The following is an 18140-nucleotide window of genomic DNA, read 5'->3' as shown; positions in this document are numbered from 1 at the left end:
ATTTGAAATTAAGGGCTTGAAAATAATGTAGGTGTTTGGAATAAAGAGTTAGAATAGCGAAAGAAAATGGTACAGCATCATAAATACTTAGAAATAGCTCAAATAGAGTTTGTTTTAGGCAATGTATCTGTGTTTGAATGTTAAGAAATGAAGATGCTAAGAAAAACTAATTCAGTTATTTTAGTCTCTAGTATGCTTAACATTAAGGAAACTGAAGCACTGTTATACATTTTCTTGTTCTGGAGATGCGTATAGTTCTGTGATTTGTAAGCATGTAAGCAAGAAAATTTATAGACACATTATAAAATGTAAATGAGGTGGAAAAAATATTTATTTTGTACAGTGGCAAACCACACTCTACCAATTTGTAAGATGGACCAGACTGACCCTGAAACTCCCATCAGATGTAATTTACAAAACCAGAAAGGTCACAAATTAGAAGCATAAAATCGTTTTCCCCTGAGTTAGTTTTAGGTGATCCTGAAAGATGACACCAGTATCAATAATTAGGATGTAAATCAGGTTGAAACCCGTATTTGATTAGTGGTTTAGCACAAACTCAGTCCGGTATCTCTATGCTACTTTGTTGCAGTTGAATTAAAATGCTTCCCAGAGTCTTCCTCTTCTCCAGTAGCTTTTCTGTGGCTTTTCCCATTCTCAAGTGTTTTAAGACCATCACAGAAGGGATGGTTCTATCAGATTATCTGTGGATTAGAAAAGGAGTTTCATAAATTGAAGCTGAAACAACTCTAATTAATAATGATTTTTTTCATGGTAGGGGATCTGTATTAGTGTCAAATTAATACTCTGTTAAAATTATGAAAAAGCATCAGAAGGGAAAGTTGTGTAGCTTAGTTGGCATTTAAATGGTTGAAATGGAAACTTCCAGCTACTTCACTGTTCTGAATTGCATATTTCAAGGAGTTGAGGGGAACTGCAGTGCCAAGACTCATGTAATAATTCATAAAATTCTTGTAGCCGAATTTGGTGTAGCTGAAGTAAGAAGGTTTTAAGGTCAAAGAATGTTCAGGAGGGTTATTGTGAGTATCAGTGCAACTAGATTTCAGGCCATCAAAAAATACTGAAGCACCTCTTGATTGTGTGCAATTCATGCTTAAATTGCATTCATATTCAAATAAATAATTTTCAGACTATGCTCCAGTTTTTCAACTTCTGAGTTAAAAGTCATCCTCTTTCACTGAGATGAGACATGCAGTGATTGCTGTCTTAAACATGCCTCCTTCTTCAGCCCTCATGGCCTGTGATGGTTATGGCCTAATTGAGAATAGATTGCACATTGAATAGCATAAGTGGAATATTAGAATCATTGCTCATTGTTTCCTGAACTAAAGCAAAAATGTCTTGAATGAAACCATGAGACCTGTTTCATTGCAGAACCATACTTTTTGTGTTCATTATTTTCTTCAACCTATGATAAAAATCAGATTCTCAAGCTGTGAGAAGCAGCAAATACCTTGTTTTGAAGAACTGCATGTAGCTGAAGAATATTTCCTAAATAGAATGACTGGAATGCGTATTATATTGGATATCTCAAATGTAAAGTTAAATCCACATGGAAATGGTTCAGATAAAGAACTTGTAATATGGTCAGTATTTCTCAAATTACAGCAGGTATTTTAGAAGTTTAAGTATAGCAGGTATTTTAGAAGTTTAAGTATTAGTAGAAAAAAGTTAAGACAAACATCTCCCCATACACCGTAAATTTTCCTGTTGATCTTATTACTCCTTCACAAAAAAAGTATGTGCTTTTCTTTGTTCCATGCATGATAAAGTGAACCAGAAGTTTTTGAAGTGTGTGTGATAATCTAAAAGCACTAACTGCATAATATATGTTGTCAGTTTCTACAAAAAGCGTGTTCCAGCTGGGAAAAGGAGCAGCAGAAGTTTAATATGTAAAAGTGAAATAATTCCAAATTTGAGAGGACATATAACTGGTTTACACAGAAAAAAGATTGCTGCACAGGGATACATTTGTCAGAAAACATGAGCATCTGAATTTAAAACATTTGCTAGTTATGGTCTAACTGAGTGCCATTCCCCCCCCCCCCCCCCCATCTTTTCAGAATAGTTTTGTAATGGATAGTGGGGGAGATAAAGAGGAACTAGAGAATAAGTGTGTCATTTGATGCTATCTTATTTTTTGCAGATGGAGAACTGTCCAAGTAAACACTTGCTAAAATTTTGCATTCTGCATTGCTAGAGAAGTACAATACTGTAAAAGATTATTTTCAGCGGTAGGACTGTTGCTTTCTTTTTGTAGAATATCAAAGTAATGTAAAGACATAACATACAATGTTATAAACAGGAGCAAAAAAATAATATCAAGCTATATATTCAGTTGTAAAAAGCTAATTATTGCATTGGAATCACAACTCATAAGACTGAGTTTTTCCTTCAGCATCACAGAGCTGAGGCAAATGACATAATGACACGCCCAGTCATGAAGTTAAGAAGCTGATATCGTTGAAGCTAAAAGGCAACCTGTGGGGCTGAAAGCTCAACAGTGATGACTAAATGTGGAAAGCAGCGCCTGAAGCAAAAATAGTGACGATGTGAGGGAAGCTTTAGGGGTAATGATGTGAGACAGTTTGTGAAAAAAGCCCAGCACAGTTCAGCCAGCCACAGGTCTAAAATTCTTAGTTCTATGTATATAAAATTTGGAAGTCTCAAACCTGAATCACACTGCTAATCTCTGATGACGTATGATGACATTGACATTGATATTTCTAAATCTTTTTGCTCAGGCTCACCATAACTGAAATGGTATAACTGAAATTTCAGATGTCATTGAGCATTTGTGTCTAATTTTGAACATTTCTAACATGAAAAATGTTAATATGAACACTGGTAGAATTAGTACAAGTATAATGTCACAGAATGCAGATACTCCTTATGTATGCAGCGTGTTTGAAGTATCTATTGTGAAATATCTGCATGTAAATAGAAATATCATTCTTAAAATTTGTAATCATCCTGCTACCTAGCCCTGAACACTGGTAGAATTAGTACAAGTATAATGTCACAGAATGCAGATACTCCTTATGTATGCAGCGTGTTTGAAGTATCTATTGTGAAATATCTGCATGTAAATAGAAATATCATTCTTAAAATTTGTAATCATCCTGCTACCTAGCCCTGGGATAAGTAATGCTTAAAAATCCAACCTTATTCAAGAATCAGGTAATCCCAGTGAAGTTTGTATTTCCTGAAATTGTGATATATAGCTCCCTCGTTCAGCCTGCTTCAGTGTGGCATTCAGGCATTTCTCCTCTTCAGAACAGATGTTATGCACAGTAGTAACCATTCTTTTTTGTTTATACAGTTTCAAACAAACAATTAAGTGAATGGTTTAAGTCCTGCTAAATTAGTTAAATTGTTTTATCATTATGTACTTGTTCACATTTTTAACAGTTATAATGAGGCCATAAAACACTGGAAGTGACTGAAGACTTTGCCTCTGAGATGGTTTTCTGCTAGACTATTAAGCAATATGACACTAAAGAGGGAGCTAATGTCTTATCTAAAAGCAGAGGAAGATAAAGCAGTCCAACTGCTTCAGATTGTATCAAATAATCAGCAAATTGTATGCAATAACACTGAATTATTTCTGTTTCTTATAGTTTTCATGTTTTAAAACCCTTTACTACCAATATAGAGAATATTGTAAGCTATTGGCAAATAGCTATTTCTGTAACAGTCCAAAATTTTTTTGTGTCCTACTCAATGGCTTGTCTTTTAAAGCTTTTTGAATTTTCTTCTTTTTTTTTTTTTTATGCAAAAATGTCGTTACACATTTTTGCCACAGGTGAGTGTATTGGTACAGTTTTATAGAGAAATTCTTTCATTTTCTGAACTTGAAAGGTTTGGCTCATAGATGTACCTTTGTGGCTTTCTGAGTTATCCACACATCTGCTGTTTTCCTTGACAATGGCAATACAGATGCTGCTATCACCATGGGAATGGTACTCCTGAATGAAGCTGCTACCTCCAAAGGGGATGTTGGAAAAAGGAGAAGTAAGTTATTTAATACAACTAAGACGATGTTTAAACAATTAGAAGACATTAAGAAATTACAAATTAATATCTGATTAAATTTTCAGAAGGTCTGTACCTCAAACAAATGTTGTGGGGTGGAGAAGAGGAGAGTATAAAAATTATGTTGATAAAACCTCGTTCACAAGTTTTAACAGTAAAATAAATGTGTGAGCATACTCAGCCTAGGTACAGCTTAGCACTTTGTAGTACTGCATAAATACTTTTTAGCTCTTGAATTATATTGAAAGTAAGTCAGTGACATAAGGATTAAGAGTTTCAAAAGGTTGTTTTCAAAACAGGCATTTAAGATTCTTAAGATTACAACATCCAGAGGAGTGTGAAAACTCTTTTACTTGGTACACTTTGACAGTATCATGTCTCCAGAAGAAGATGAAAGCCGAACAGTAGATGTATTACAGAACATATCCTAATCTGTAATGTCTGAAGATTTTTAAGAAGTTCTTTCTTAAGAATTTTTCTTCTCAAGTGCAACTTTTATGTTTTTTTGAATGTTGTCATTCAGAATATTTGCAGGAGTTTTTGGCAATGAATTGTATAAATATAGTATAGAAGTATTTTATCCAGATTGAAACTTCCTAACTCTTATGTCAAACAAACTTTTACCGAATAGGATACAAGTAGAAACAAATATGTCCATCTGCCTTTGTACCTTTTATATGTTTTTTCATATCCCCTGACACTTACTTTTTTCTCTTGTATGAAGTGTCGAAGATCTTTGAAACATACCAGACCTCCTGTGCTGCTTCTGCTTTCTTTCTGGAGCAGTTTTTTAGCTGGTTCTGTGTAATACACAGTATTACAGATAGGGCTTGCCAACTATTTCCTATACAAGCATTCTAGAATTTTTCATAAGAGATGGTTGAATATTGGCTAGAGTTCCCTTACCTTGATTTGAGGGTCTCCTTCAGTGAGCTGTAGATCTGCAATTTAATTTTTAATACCTTCTACAGTATCTAGCTTTAATACCAATGTCAGAAGAGGCAGTGACATGAGTTTAATTGGAATATGGTCTTAGATCACAACTGAGATCTGCATCTGAGAACAGGAGCACAGTGAAATAACAGTGGGCTGCAGTACAAATTCTGACGCTCTTCCTCTTGTGGCCATTACATGAATGCTTTCTGTGTACCTGCCTTGCAGTGTTAACGCTTCACAATTAATTCATCCATGCTTTGCAATCATACTTGTGAGTGGTGATTTCTTTATAATGAGGTGTGTTTTTATAAGATTTATACATGACTAGTTTTCTGAAAATAACTGCAGAAATTCTATATTTCAGTTGACTGCTTGGTCAGTTTTAATGAAAAAATGTGTCGTTGTCAGTTTCCCCAGCTTCACGGTTGCTCATCGTTTGCTCAAAGGAAGCACACTTTTGAAACATGAGTACTGCAGTTAAATAGCAATGGTTCAGCTAAAGTAGGATTAGTATAAGAGAAGCTTTTAAAATCAGAGTATCTGTTCCGGAGTTCAGTGATTCCAGGCAAGAGAAAATGAGAGACAAATAGAATACTCTCAACTAGTTTATTAATATAGGAAAATATAGAGAATCTAATAGATACAGTAAGGGATATTTCCAAAGAGTGTATACCTTACCAACCCCAAGGACCCTGTGAAGACAATAAGGAAACCAGCTCCAAGGATCATCATCGCCATGCGAGGAGGCAGGCTCTACCATGCCAGGCATCCCTGCAAAGGCACCATTGACCTGGATGGCATGAAGTTCTGCAACCTCACATTGCATGAGGCTCAGGCTTTTATACTAACAAAAATGCACACTCATTCTGATGTAGAGGGCCAGCCTACGTCAGAAGAAGTCACCAGCAATATCTAGAAAGGTCTCCAAGGGTCAAGACTTTTCCAGGGAGTTCTAAAGCAGAATTTTCTGGGTAGGAGCCAAAGCAGGACCTTCCAAGGAGCCACCAAAGCAGGACTTCCTTGGGAGGAGCTGAAGCGGGACACACTGGGGGTGAGGGGGAGCCACCACTGACCATAACCTCATGTGTTAGGCTTGCCTAACACAGTATCTCAGTAGAACCAAACCATTATTTAATGTAGGTGAGTGGCATCTTAATTGTATGCATTACCTTGTAATGTGTTGCCTTTTTTTTGTAATTTGTTTACATGCAATTGAGCAAGCTATCATCATCAAAAAGGTTTTATGCTACTATTACACAGGGTGCCAAATTGTGTTCCAAATCTGACTTTTTACCTTAAAGCACTTACTTCGCTAATTCACTCTGCCTGAGAAGACTCAAAGCACTTGCATCTGGATGCTTTCAGAAGGTCGGCAGCATTGCTGTTTATCTTCAAAACCTAAAGATTTATATTGCTAGGAAGTTACGAGTAAAAAGTGATTTGGCTACCAGCCTTGGAACTTAAAATAGCGAAATGTTTTAGTCACTAAGAACTAGATAAAGTAGTTACTAAACTGTGTTTGCTATTACTTGAGTCATAGATGGTTGACTAGAGAGAACACAATCCCATTAGTCAAGGGATACTTTTATAAATGTAATTTGTTCTCCAAAAAGAACAAACTACTACCTGGAATTACGTTGGTTGATATGTATAATTTACAGGGTTATTAAATCCATTATCAGCAGTAAGGTGTTTGCGTGCACATATATTTGAGTTGCAGATTTCTTCTCTTTTTTCTTGAAAACACATTCACCCTGACGTTTTGGTTTTTTTCTTAATATCCTTAAATGTTATTTCCATATGTGTTTGAAGTTCTGTCCTAAGATACTGGGCATCAGTAATCAAGGCAGTATCATATTTGCATTTAACTGCGACAAATTCACTATGAATGATTGACATAAATTATATTCTTTGTAGCGATTCCAGTGTTAAATCTTTTATGTGCTAATAAACAAAGTTATTTTCTTTCCAGTAATATGTCTGGTGGGCCTGGGTCTAGTGGTCTTTTTCTTCAGCTTCCTGTTGTCGATATTTCGCTCTAAATACCATGGCTATCCATACAGGTAATCTTTCATTAAATTCTCATCTTATAGATAGTTTGTGTAAGTTTAAGAATAGCTTTCAGGTAAGCAATCTTTATTTTTTACCACTGAAGTCTGTGGGAGCTGGAAGAAGCAGGAAGAATGGGGAATAATTAAAGCAGACCAAAAGTGGTTGGAGAGCTGATGTTGTTAACGTTGACTGTTAATGCAGACCAGTTGAGCACAGACATGCAGTATATGCAGTATTCTATGAAAAATGCAAAAGAAAACGTGCTTGAGTTTATAAACATTTATTAGATACTTATTGTCTATCATTTTAACTAAAATGTGCATAAGACAAGGCACAAAGCCACCAAACCAGTCCACAGTGCCAAGCTATGATTTATCACTAAAGGTACCCTCTTTTATTGTCAGCCACACTAGAAATAAAAGAAAAGGTTATAGTCTTAATTCTATGTACAGCTGTCAATTAAGCAGTTACAATCTGTCTGACAAGAAAAAAAAAAAAAAGGAAAATACTTGCCATTTGTGGGTGGGTGGGTTCATCCAGGATGTCTCCTACCAAGGTAGTCTAGGCTTCTGATTCACATTTTGCTGATCTGTTACACATTTAGTATAGTAACCTGTGAGGAACAGATGGTCCTTAGCTATTGGAAACTATGCTGTTCTTCCATTGGTTCCATCTTTGCTCCATTTCAACTTCTTTTTCCTGTATATATATATATATATATATATACACTTATGTTTATAAATATATACATATGTATGCAGTTGACATAATCTAAACATGCTATGCTAGGTTTTACGATAGAGATAATATGCATGAGGGCTGTTTTTCCCCCTCTGGTTGTTCTCAATGCTTTTAAAGAGATGAGATTTTCCTTATTTCTAGTGAAAATTTCCTGTGTACTAGTCTACAATCTAGTAGACTAATCCTTCACAGAATATTCATCTGTATTACTATTGCTGTGTATGGAAGAGTAAGTGGATGACATGTACTGCAGTTGGTAAAATTTTGCTACTAGACCTGGCATGATGAAATGCCAACTAAAATATACATAAGGGGAACATTAGTACAACAGGTTCAGAAAGTTATATTTTGAAGTAAGGAGAGAAAAAAAAAACCAAAACTGCATCTCTTAATTTTAACAGTTCCATTGTTTTTACAGCCACTGTTAAAGAATCACATCAGGAATGCTAGTTTTCCTCAGATACTTCTTAGTGTTCGTTTCTTTGACTAGGTCTTGTGATTAGTGCAGCAGCCAGCTTTATATTGTGTAATGTTCCACTAGTAAGGATTCAGCCTTGCAAAGCCAATGTCTAACATTTGAGCTAATACATAAAATTTTTCTATTAGATTTTGCTGCAAGACTTCAGAACTATTTTCTTATTTACTGAGCTTATTCTCTTTATGTTCTCTCTATTGACATTTAGTTAGATCATCTCAGATCACTTTTAGCATTTAATAAGCTCATTCTCAGGACAAGGAAACTTCCTCTTGCAATATACAGAGATGTGCTCCTGCTTTTTACTCTTTTCTGCTAAGGAAAGAGGTCGGTAAAGGGCCCAGTAGTATCATATAGCAAGATTTTATCAATATGGAGTTAGTGGTTTGCCATCTGGGATAGTCTGTACAGCCTTTCAGTATCCTCTCTGGAGACTACCTTTGTATCTCAACTGACCTGGGTTGAAACGCAGGATCTGGTTTTCCTAAATGTTGGGTATTTTTACTTCCCATTAATTACCTAAGACTTTAAAGAAGGAATCATGAGCTTGATCTGCAGCTCATAAGCTCACTTGAGAAGCACTGCCAAAGAACATCAGCCTATGGTCTGATCTCTAGTTGTATCTTCTCATAACAAGTTTGCTAAAAGGAAAAAGCAGTTGTGTTACTTGCCATGCACTTTAACAGCTTCTAAAGAAAACCCAACGCTTGTTTAATTTTTAGTTCTTTCATCTTAGGAATGTTATTATCAGCTATTAACAACATGCTTGTATGACTGTGCCTACTTCCAGACCTTGCATGGCTTTTGTGAATGTTTGCACTAGGGTTTTTTGACTGTGAATGATACCTAGGATGTCTGAGGTTGAGCAGTACCTTGTGAACATGAGTATGCTCTGTGAGTTGGCATGCGTACTCAATACCATTGATGTTATTGCAGACGTAATTGCTCAGGTCTACTACATATCCTGTAGGATCATGTATTGTAAGCTTTAGAAATCTTAATGTAAGTAAAGCAGGGGGTTTCCATCTTGCTAACGTTCGCTGTTAATTTTGCATGGAATAAATCTCACCCACAGTCCCCACAAGGTTGAAGATGTATTCAGTCAAATTTTTCTTTGGAGATTCTAACAGAAGTCGGAGTCTTACATAGATTTTGTACTCTTCTCTTAGTATCCAAGCTAAGAATAAAGGATGTCAGGAATCGGGGCTGGGGGGAAGAGGAAAAGAAAGAGAACTGAAATCTATTAGAAGTTAAATTTCAAGAAATTTAGCTTGATATGCAATGCATATGGAAAAGGAGTGCTCCTGTTAGTATGTTAAAGCTCGTGAAGAAAGAAAAGAAATCCAGGACAGTGCTGAAAAGACTGATTCATCACAGTCCTGTTAAAATGAGACAGTGCTGCATCATGTTGTTACTATGAAGGAATTATTAGATCCATAAACCAAATTCTGTTTTAAGGAGCTAAGTAGATTCAATATCACAACTTACCAGTAACACCCATCAAGTAAATTCATAAAAGAATGAACCGTTGGATGCTTAACTGCAAGAAACATTTAATAGCTAAGCTTTTCTTTGGTTTGTTTGCTGCTCCTGCAGAATTAAGCAGGATCTTACAGGCTTATTTGGACTGTCCTGAATTCGTCATGTTTTCATGGGAATAAGTTAATCTAATCATTCAGTCTTAAATCCTCACTCAATGCAGAATTACTAGAAACAATCGCTAGAATGGATCCTTTTCGTTTACTATTATCAAATTCCGTTTGCTAGTTTCCTAAATGCGTAATTTACTTATCTGGTCCTTTCCAGTGTTTCTGTTGGTCTCTTAGGTAGTTCTGACTCAATTTTCTGTTGCATTATTTTAAATTACGTACTATTAATTCTTTGATGCTTCAGTGATCTCAACCGTATCATCTTCATGTCAATGGTATAGTATTTCTTAAAAGAAGCCTTTTTGGTTTATGTGCATATTTCTTAAGAATTTTAATGAAGTGAATATGCAAAACACTAAGGAGGACCAGGTATATAAAATCTGTTATTTTCTCTTTCTCCCTTTAATTTAATATCCTGCATTTTAACTTTAATTATATGTGCTGATATGCAATAATCTTTTTGTCTGAATTTCTTAGGATCTTCCAAGGAGTTCTGTATCCCATCAGTTGATCCCAGTGTACATATACATATATCTTAAGATGTGAAATATGTCTGTCCTTTTGCTTTCCCTGGTTGTAGATTTCACCTTGAAACTGTCAATCTTTATGTGATAAATTGTCCTCAGGCTAGTAAAGCTTTGCCTTTAACAATATTAACAACAATGAATACTAATGATCTGTCAGAAAAAAGAAAGAATATTTATATTGGCATGCCTAAAGCAACAGTTAAAGAAAACTAAAATTGTTTTAATGCTATATGCACGATCTCAAGCATCAGCTTCACTGTCCTGTTTTTTAAAAAGTCAAATATATACATTGTTTCTGTTCTCTCACACAAGTCCTCTGTGAAGCAGCACACATGGCTAAAAACTGAAACAGTAACACAGTCTGCTGTGCCTCCCCTTTCTCTTCAATGACCTGCATGTAGTGAAGATAAATCAACAGATGTGGATAAACGTAAAACAGGAGTCAAAAACTGGAGAAAGACTGTTATTTTCTTTTCTAATGTTCATAAATAAAAGTGCTGGGAATGATGTTATTTCTTTGACCCTGGTAATGCCATTGCCATTTTTAATTTCTGTGACAAACAGAAAAGTGTCTAAAGAAGTGCTAGATAAGAGCACACATCTATAAGAGTGCTCTTTAGAGGGTGCGTATGTAGGAAGGAACAGTAACACTTTGTTGACATTTTTTTCATCCGCTTCAGGCATTTTCCAATTAAGTTTTTAATTATGCCAGAATTTTCTTCTTGGAGGCTAGGGGTCGGGAAAAAAATGGTTCATTAACATGCTGGTAAAATACCCTTATGCAGTGAAACACTGGAATGGGAAAGGTGAGGCAAAATGGAGGTCAGCGTTGAAGATTACTTAGTGAGCGAACACAGTCATGATGGATGAGCTAGCATGTAACAAATCTCTCTGCTAGAGCCATTTTTACAATGGCAGGACTTTTTCATCCTGTATTAATCCACCTTTTTTATGGGAACTAGATGAAATTTTTCATTTTGCTCAAATTTTCATTTTAATTGTCATTATCTGTTGACAGATAATGCAATAAATTTATTTTATACTGTTGAACATTTTTGTCTTTATAATGCTTCCTGAGTGTTGATAGAGCAGAGAAAATCTTTTTTGGAAGCTTTCTCACCCCAATATTTAAACTGAATAAGTGACATATTAATCATATATATCAACATTATAGCAACGTGGAATTTTATCTGTCAATTAATACAAATGGGAATGACAGACTATTCTTAACTAAGCCAAAAACATGAACTCCTTAAGATAGCTTTGCTAGTCAGGAAGGAGGTTGGCAGGCTCTCTCGAAACCTCACTTTAGTCACTTTCAGCCCAAAAAGCACACAGAATATTAAAAACAATGAGAGAGGACGGTAAGAACAAAACAGAAGACATCACTACACCAGCACAGTATTATATTCCCTTAAAGGCTACATTTTACCATTTGCTGTTGTTTTAGTCTAAATTAAAATTATATGACCATCTGAAAATTCAAAGTTTTTATACAAGTTTTCATTCATTAGCTTCCATTGAGTAGCTTTTTTAAAGAACTTTTTGGTACCTGTAATTGAATGTTTCATTATCATCAGATTTTCCTTTATAGCCCTTCAGTATTTGGGTATTATTGAAGAGAGTAATGTGTAGAGTTTTTAGTTAAACCATAAAGAATAAACAGCATCCCAGACTGTGTATTGGTGGAATGGAAAATACATATTCTGTATTGACTAGTTGAAAAATGGACTAAGCTGCAAGAAAGCAAATAAGTAAAAGATGCCTTATTTTTATCAAAAAAAAAAAAAAACAAAGTTAAGTCAGATATGAAGTATTCATTCATTGCTTAGAGAAAAATAGCCAGTACAACAAGAACAGACAAATTGCAAGACGCCCCACAGCTTGAGAATTTCTGGCATTTGCTATATACACCATATAAGAAATATCTACCCTCACTGTAATTAATTATTTTCAGTAAAGAAATCCTGTATAATATTGAGCAATTGAAATTAAATAGAAGTGAATAAAATTGAATAGTTATTTCTTGGAAATACAGTGGTAAAAAGTAAGTAGAACAAACAATATTTGCAGACGTATAAAATTAAATTTATTAACAAACAGGAGCACTACTAACAACTGTTCAGATGTTCCATGTTCGTTTCATGCATAATTTAGCTGATTCACCTAAAGTTTGTGAACTAGTAAATCTACTTTTGATAAACAGCAAGATTAACTTTCAGCACTCAGCAAAACGGGCTACTTTTTTTCACAACAGTAGAAATCAGGATTATTTTAAAAGACAGGAAAAAGAATACACAGTTGTCAAAGCATCTTACATTTAGCATTTTGTGTGATATTTAATGTGCCTAGGCACTGTGTTCTTCAGCAAAGAAGCTGCTATTGAAATGGAAGACAAAATGGCTCAGTCTTTTCATTCAAACCATCCAACAGCACACAGAGTCCGTGAATATCCATGGACCTCCACATTCCTCTCTGTGAAGAGTCCACATTTGATGCTGATTTCTAGTCCTTTAGAGAAGAGATCTAAATTTCAGGTGCCTGGTCCCACAGCAGACCTCTCAAGAATGATGTGCTTCTTCCTATGGCAAAAAGGTTGCATGCTTGTCTATGAGTAGGACCTTCCTTCTGTGACTACTACCATTAGGAATGCCTCTTTTTGATTTTATGGCTTTCCTGTAAGTCTTAGTTTACCATTTACTCCTACCTATGCTACCCATTTCCAGCTAGTTCATGTCTGGAAGGGCACAGTTTGGCCAGCCTTTCCTGTTTTGCTTTTCCCTGCTTTGCATAAGGGGACATTTTTTCTTTTTGCAGATCTATCCCAGCAGATGTTGTCTGATTTATTATTCTAGATTTTTCAGAAACCCTGCGTACGCTCCACCCCACCTTCTTTTTGGCTACTCTCTATTATTTTTTATGGTGTTTTGGCTTTTTGTGTTTTTTCTGCCTTAGGCTTTTTCCTTCTTTGTGCATCTAGTCCCTTAAGTATGTCTTATAACTTCCCTATAACTTCTGTATAACTGTCAGTGTTTACCTTATCTATATTCTTTATCACATCTCTTAACTTCTAAAGATGCAATTCTCTTGTAGACAGAAAGTAAGGAACAGTAGCCATGGTAGTAGCATATTCACTGCGTACAACACTGCCATGTTTGTATTTCCTTACAGTTATATCATTCAGTCTTTTACCCCTCCTGAGCCTATCAACACTACCTGCCTGATTATTGTAATCTTGAGCCCTTCTCACTCTCCCCCCCAGTTTTTTTCAGTAGCAGTATTCATCTTTCTTCTTAGTTCCTTTCCTATATTTGGCATTATGCATCTGTCCTAGACCTGGGTTATCTTTTTAGTCTCATGTGCTCAGCATTCTCTTACTTCTCGACTCAGCACCCAACAATTCATCTCTTCCTGCGTTTGCTCTTGCTGGCTGTTCCCTGTCAACAATCTCTTCACCCTCCAGCATCCAGCCAGCTGCCGTCTGTTTTGCTTTGGTTTGTATGTCTTGGCTAATGAGCTTGTCTGCTTTTTGCAGCAGGGAACATCTTTGTACTGATTCAGTCTTTTAAGCTTATGGAATTTGTATGTGTTTTGTAATGATTAATTAATTATGCCATGAACAGAAAACTGGTGAAATTAATACAACATGTGTATACTAGAGCACACTGCATTTCTATAAGGAAATGGAAGATCTTCCATGCAAAGCTACAGGCAGTGAAGAAACCCCTCCATTCAGTAGTTCATTGCTTTTGTGTTTGCACAAGTCTTTCTGTGTTCCCATTTCCCAGTTTATGAGATAACTCTTCTTTGGTAAAGCACACAGAAAGGTATGACACGCAATATATATCTACTTTTTTAAAATACAAAGTTTTGTTCCAGGGGTAAAGAAACAGTAGTGTCATCTGAAACTTCTTAGTTGATTAAAACATTCAGAATTTATGTGTCTGCAACCCTACAGAGTCTTGCCAAGTCCTCAATACCCACCTCACTCTGGGGCCACTTAAACTGTTAAAGAATGTTTTAAATAAATCTGAAACATCTCCTGGGAGAGCTAGTTCTCACTTTAAGTAGTAAGAGCAGATGCAGAACTTGATTAAAGAGAACAGATGTTTGAAGTGCATTTTGTCTTTTAATTTTTTTAAATAGGCAAACTTAAGTTTCAGTCACAAGTTTTATTTGATAACTTTCATGCCTGCTTAGTAATTACTAAATGGACTATAAAAACTTAAGAGATTATTACACAAATGTCAAATGACTTTTTAAATGAACGTTTTAAAGTCCTTGTTTATTCTTTTCTAATAATTGTGATGCTATATTTTATATGCATTTTTCAGTATTTAATCATGTTTTCTTTCTTTTCAGCTTCTTAATTAAATGAATTCAAGAGGGATTCATTTAGAGCTGCTTACCATGAAGATAAGCTATAGCTGATGTTATCTGCCCACCAATGTTACTTGTATTCAGGAATCTTTTGTTGGTTCATCTGTTTTTGTGATAATTTATATAGTATGCTGATAGAGAAATGAATGCAGTTTTATGCAATGAATGCCTAATTTATAGAAACATACAGTAAACAACACATTGGGAAGTGCTAAAAAGTTATGACTATAGTATGCTCAAGAATTTAAATAAATTTCATTATAATGGTCTTTTGTTTAAGGCTTCCTCATTAACTTTAGTACATGAGTCCAAAGGGTATTGCCAAAATTTTTTACCTGAAGTTTGCAATAAGGTTTTGAGATGTGCTTTAGAACTGAACAAAATAATCATTGGTTCTTCAACTACTATTAAGAGAAATGGATGAAGCCTTGGGTGGGATGGTTTAGTGTGAGGTGTCCCTGCCTATGGCAGGGGGGTTGGAACTAGATGATCTTTAGGTCCTTTCCAACCCTAACTATTCTATGATTCTATGAAATACCATGGTGAAAACTATAATGACTACATGCATCCTGCCATCACTTTGCTTTGAAACAGTGTATATGTATACAGTCTCTGATCACCCCAAGCATGTCGAGTTGTTAATACAGAATTATATTGTACATATTTTCATAGTGGATTTTTTCTTTTCCTGGCTCAATAGTATTTGGAGTACATAGATTGCCAGTTCATCTCTCTCTCATACCAAGGGATGAAATTCAAAATGGTTTGTGGAATCTTGAAGGCAAGAAGGCTTAGATCAGTCAGAACTCAGATCTGTTTAAGCCAAATGGGAGGCAAAATGGGAGGATGGGGTGGGTAATGTTTTGTAATCCACAGCATGCTTTTTTTACTCTGAATGAGCTTTATAAAGCAATACAGATGAGTCCATTGGAACAGAAGTTACAGCAGTTTGCGAGTTTTCTGTTCACCAAGCTTTGTGAAAAAGCTCATGTAAGAATTTGTAATGCCATTTAACACAACGTTTTTGTAGCTGCTCACATCTCATATGAATTGCTCTTAAGCCTGTGCATATACCTACATAGTGTATTCTCTGTGGCTCAGAAACAGAGTCACAGGATGCTCTGCTTCAGTCCTTCTTTTCCTCTCTACATTCTCCAGGAATGAAATCAAGTTGGAATGAGAAGATTGACAAGACTTTACAAAAGTCACTTTAATGCTCTAGCTCTTCATTCTCCAGAAAATACCAGTATGTTAAGGACTGGAAAATTTTTTAGGGCAAGGAAAAACGAAAACAAGAGCAAGAGTGCTGGTGTGGAAATGCTGCAAGGTTGTAGAGCAGCATTTAAACTAGAAGCTGGGGAAAAACTGACAAACTCAGACATACCTGGTTCACAGACTGATGGACTGTGAAGGAGGTTGCAGCCTTTTGAGAGGTTCTCAGGATGTTAGCTAAGGAAGGCAGATCGCAACTGCCCATGATGCCAGTTGATTGGCATATACCAGTGTAGAAGCTAGGGTAGAATTTGCAAGATCTTTATGTCAGTGTTAGAAGCTTGATAAATAGATGGATGAATTGGAATGTGTGGTACTGAACAATAGCCCTACTATAACAGGCATTCAGAGACCTGGTGGGGGAAAAAAAAAATGAGTAGGACACTGTTGCCAGGCTGCTGACTTAAGAACGGCACAGCAGGATATGCAGGTGACAAAGTGGCACCATGTGTGAAAGATTACATGAAGTGAAATATCATGGACATCTTACAGAATAAAAGAACCCAACAAAACAGCATAGCAGGAGGTCTCTGTGGTTGGAAGTCTGTACTGACCTAATATAAAAAAAAAAACAAACCTAACTTAAAAAAAAAAAAAAATTAGAACTGTACTACTGACCCTCATCAAGATGACAGTCAGGAAGTGAGACTAGAGAAATTCAAGTTTCAGACAGGTAGTTATAGTGAGAGATCTCAAGACCACACAACCTAAGGATATTAGGTATTTCAGCTTGTGATGAGGTAGAGTATTCCAGTGATAAATTACTGCCTCCTGGAACAGTAAGAAGTAGATTTCAAATAATAATCATTCAAAAACCAGCAGCTTGAGTAGTGCATGGGTACCAGCGTAAGCGGTATTCATGAGGGCTACTCTGTAACAGCTACCACAATGCGTAGCATTAATACTGTTGCAGGAGAGGACAGTCAAAGTGAAATCTGTACTAATAAATTGGAACAATGTAGAAATAAAGGCAGTTAATAAAACAAGCAAAAACAATAATAAAAAAAATCAAAACAAAAACAAACAACCAAAACCACAACAAACAAGAAAAAAAAAGGGACGGTCCAAATAGTGAGATACCTACAACCAGCCTGGGGGCTATTACGTACTGTATTAGAAGCCAAGGTAAAAAAAAACAGAGACTGCAAAAATACACAGCTCAGTAGGGAACAAGAAACTTCACAGCACCTCACAGGTCAACTCTAAATACAACAGGCATAAAAAATAAAACCCCAGACAATCTGAAGTTTATGCTTATGGTGGTAAGCATGGTAGCCAGAATTCTTTAAATGCATCAAAAGTGGGGTACCAGGCAGGGAACTAGTGAGAGAATTGATTACAAAGGTTTTAGAAGGAGCACTGACCAATAAAGACTGTGACAGAGAAGCCAAATTCTTTGTAGCAGCTAGGCCAGAAGGTGTAGATCAAGGTGGTCTAGCTCCTTCTGTGCAATTGCTTGAAATACTTAAGCTAGATGCTGGTAAGATCTTGGGTCCAAATGGCATTTATCAAAGAGCTCTAAAGGAAATCAGATGTGAGGTTGTAAACTGCTGAGCAACGTACCTTCACCATCATTACAGATTGCCCCTCTTGCCAGAGGACTGACAGATTGCCAACACAGCTGGCATCTGTAAGAAAAAGCATCTAGAGGGAAGGCTGAGCTACAGACCAGTGAACAATTTCCACTCAGGATGGTTAAATCTGTAATACAGTAAGTTTACTGAGACCAAGGGTAAACATAGTCAGCTGAGAAAAGTGTAGGGCCTTTGTAAAGGAGAATTCAAGTTCACAAAGTTGTAGAAGGCTAAAATAGTATCAGAAAAGAACATGGATAAAAATCCTGTGGCAGGACTTTAATAAAGAACCTAATCTGGCACTGGGAGAGATGTTCTTTTCATGATTTGAAAACCAATTAAAAGATGATACCAAGTAAAGGATAGGGCTTAATGGTCACTTCTCATGACAGAGAAGTCAGCAATGGGACCTTCCCAAAGGCTGGTGCATGGGCCACTTGAATACATCTTTATTAGTGATCTGTAGAAGGGCATGTGC

The 18140-nt window shown here is 36.0% G+C and overlaps 1 protein-coding gene across 1 annotated transcript in view; it reads left to right on the top strand.

Moving 5' to 3' along the window:
- Positions 1–15084, top strand: part of TUSC3 (tumor suppressor candidate 3) — a 120352-nt gene extending 105268 nt beyond the window's left edge. Inside the window, exons 8-10 of the mRNA XM_065696800.1 lie at positions 3961–4035; positions 6965–7055; positions 14799–15084. Of these exons, the coding sequence (XP_065552872.1) occupies positions 3961–4035; positions 6965–7055; positions 14799–14814 (182 nt within the window). The 3' untranslated portion in view covers positions 14815–15084. The remainder of the gene's footprint in view (positions 1–3960; positions 4036–6964; positions 7056–14798) is intronic.
- Positions 15085–18140: the final 3056 nt, after the last annotated feature.

This window comes from Lathamus discolor, chromosome 1 (assembly GCF_037157495.1).
Source record: "Lathamus discolor isolate bLatDis1 chromosome 1, bLatDis1.hap1, whole genome shotgun sequence".
Lineage (NCBI taxonomy): Eukaryota > Metazoa > Chordata > Aves > Psittaciformes > Psittacidae > Lathamus > Lathamus discolor.
Note: the sequence above shows the minus strand (reverse complement) of the source record. Positions and strands in the feature narration are given on the sequence as shown.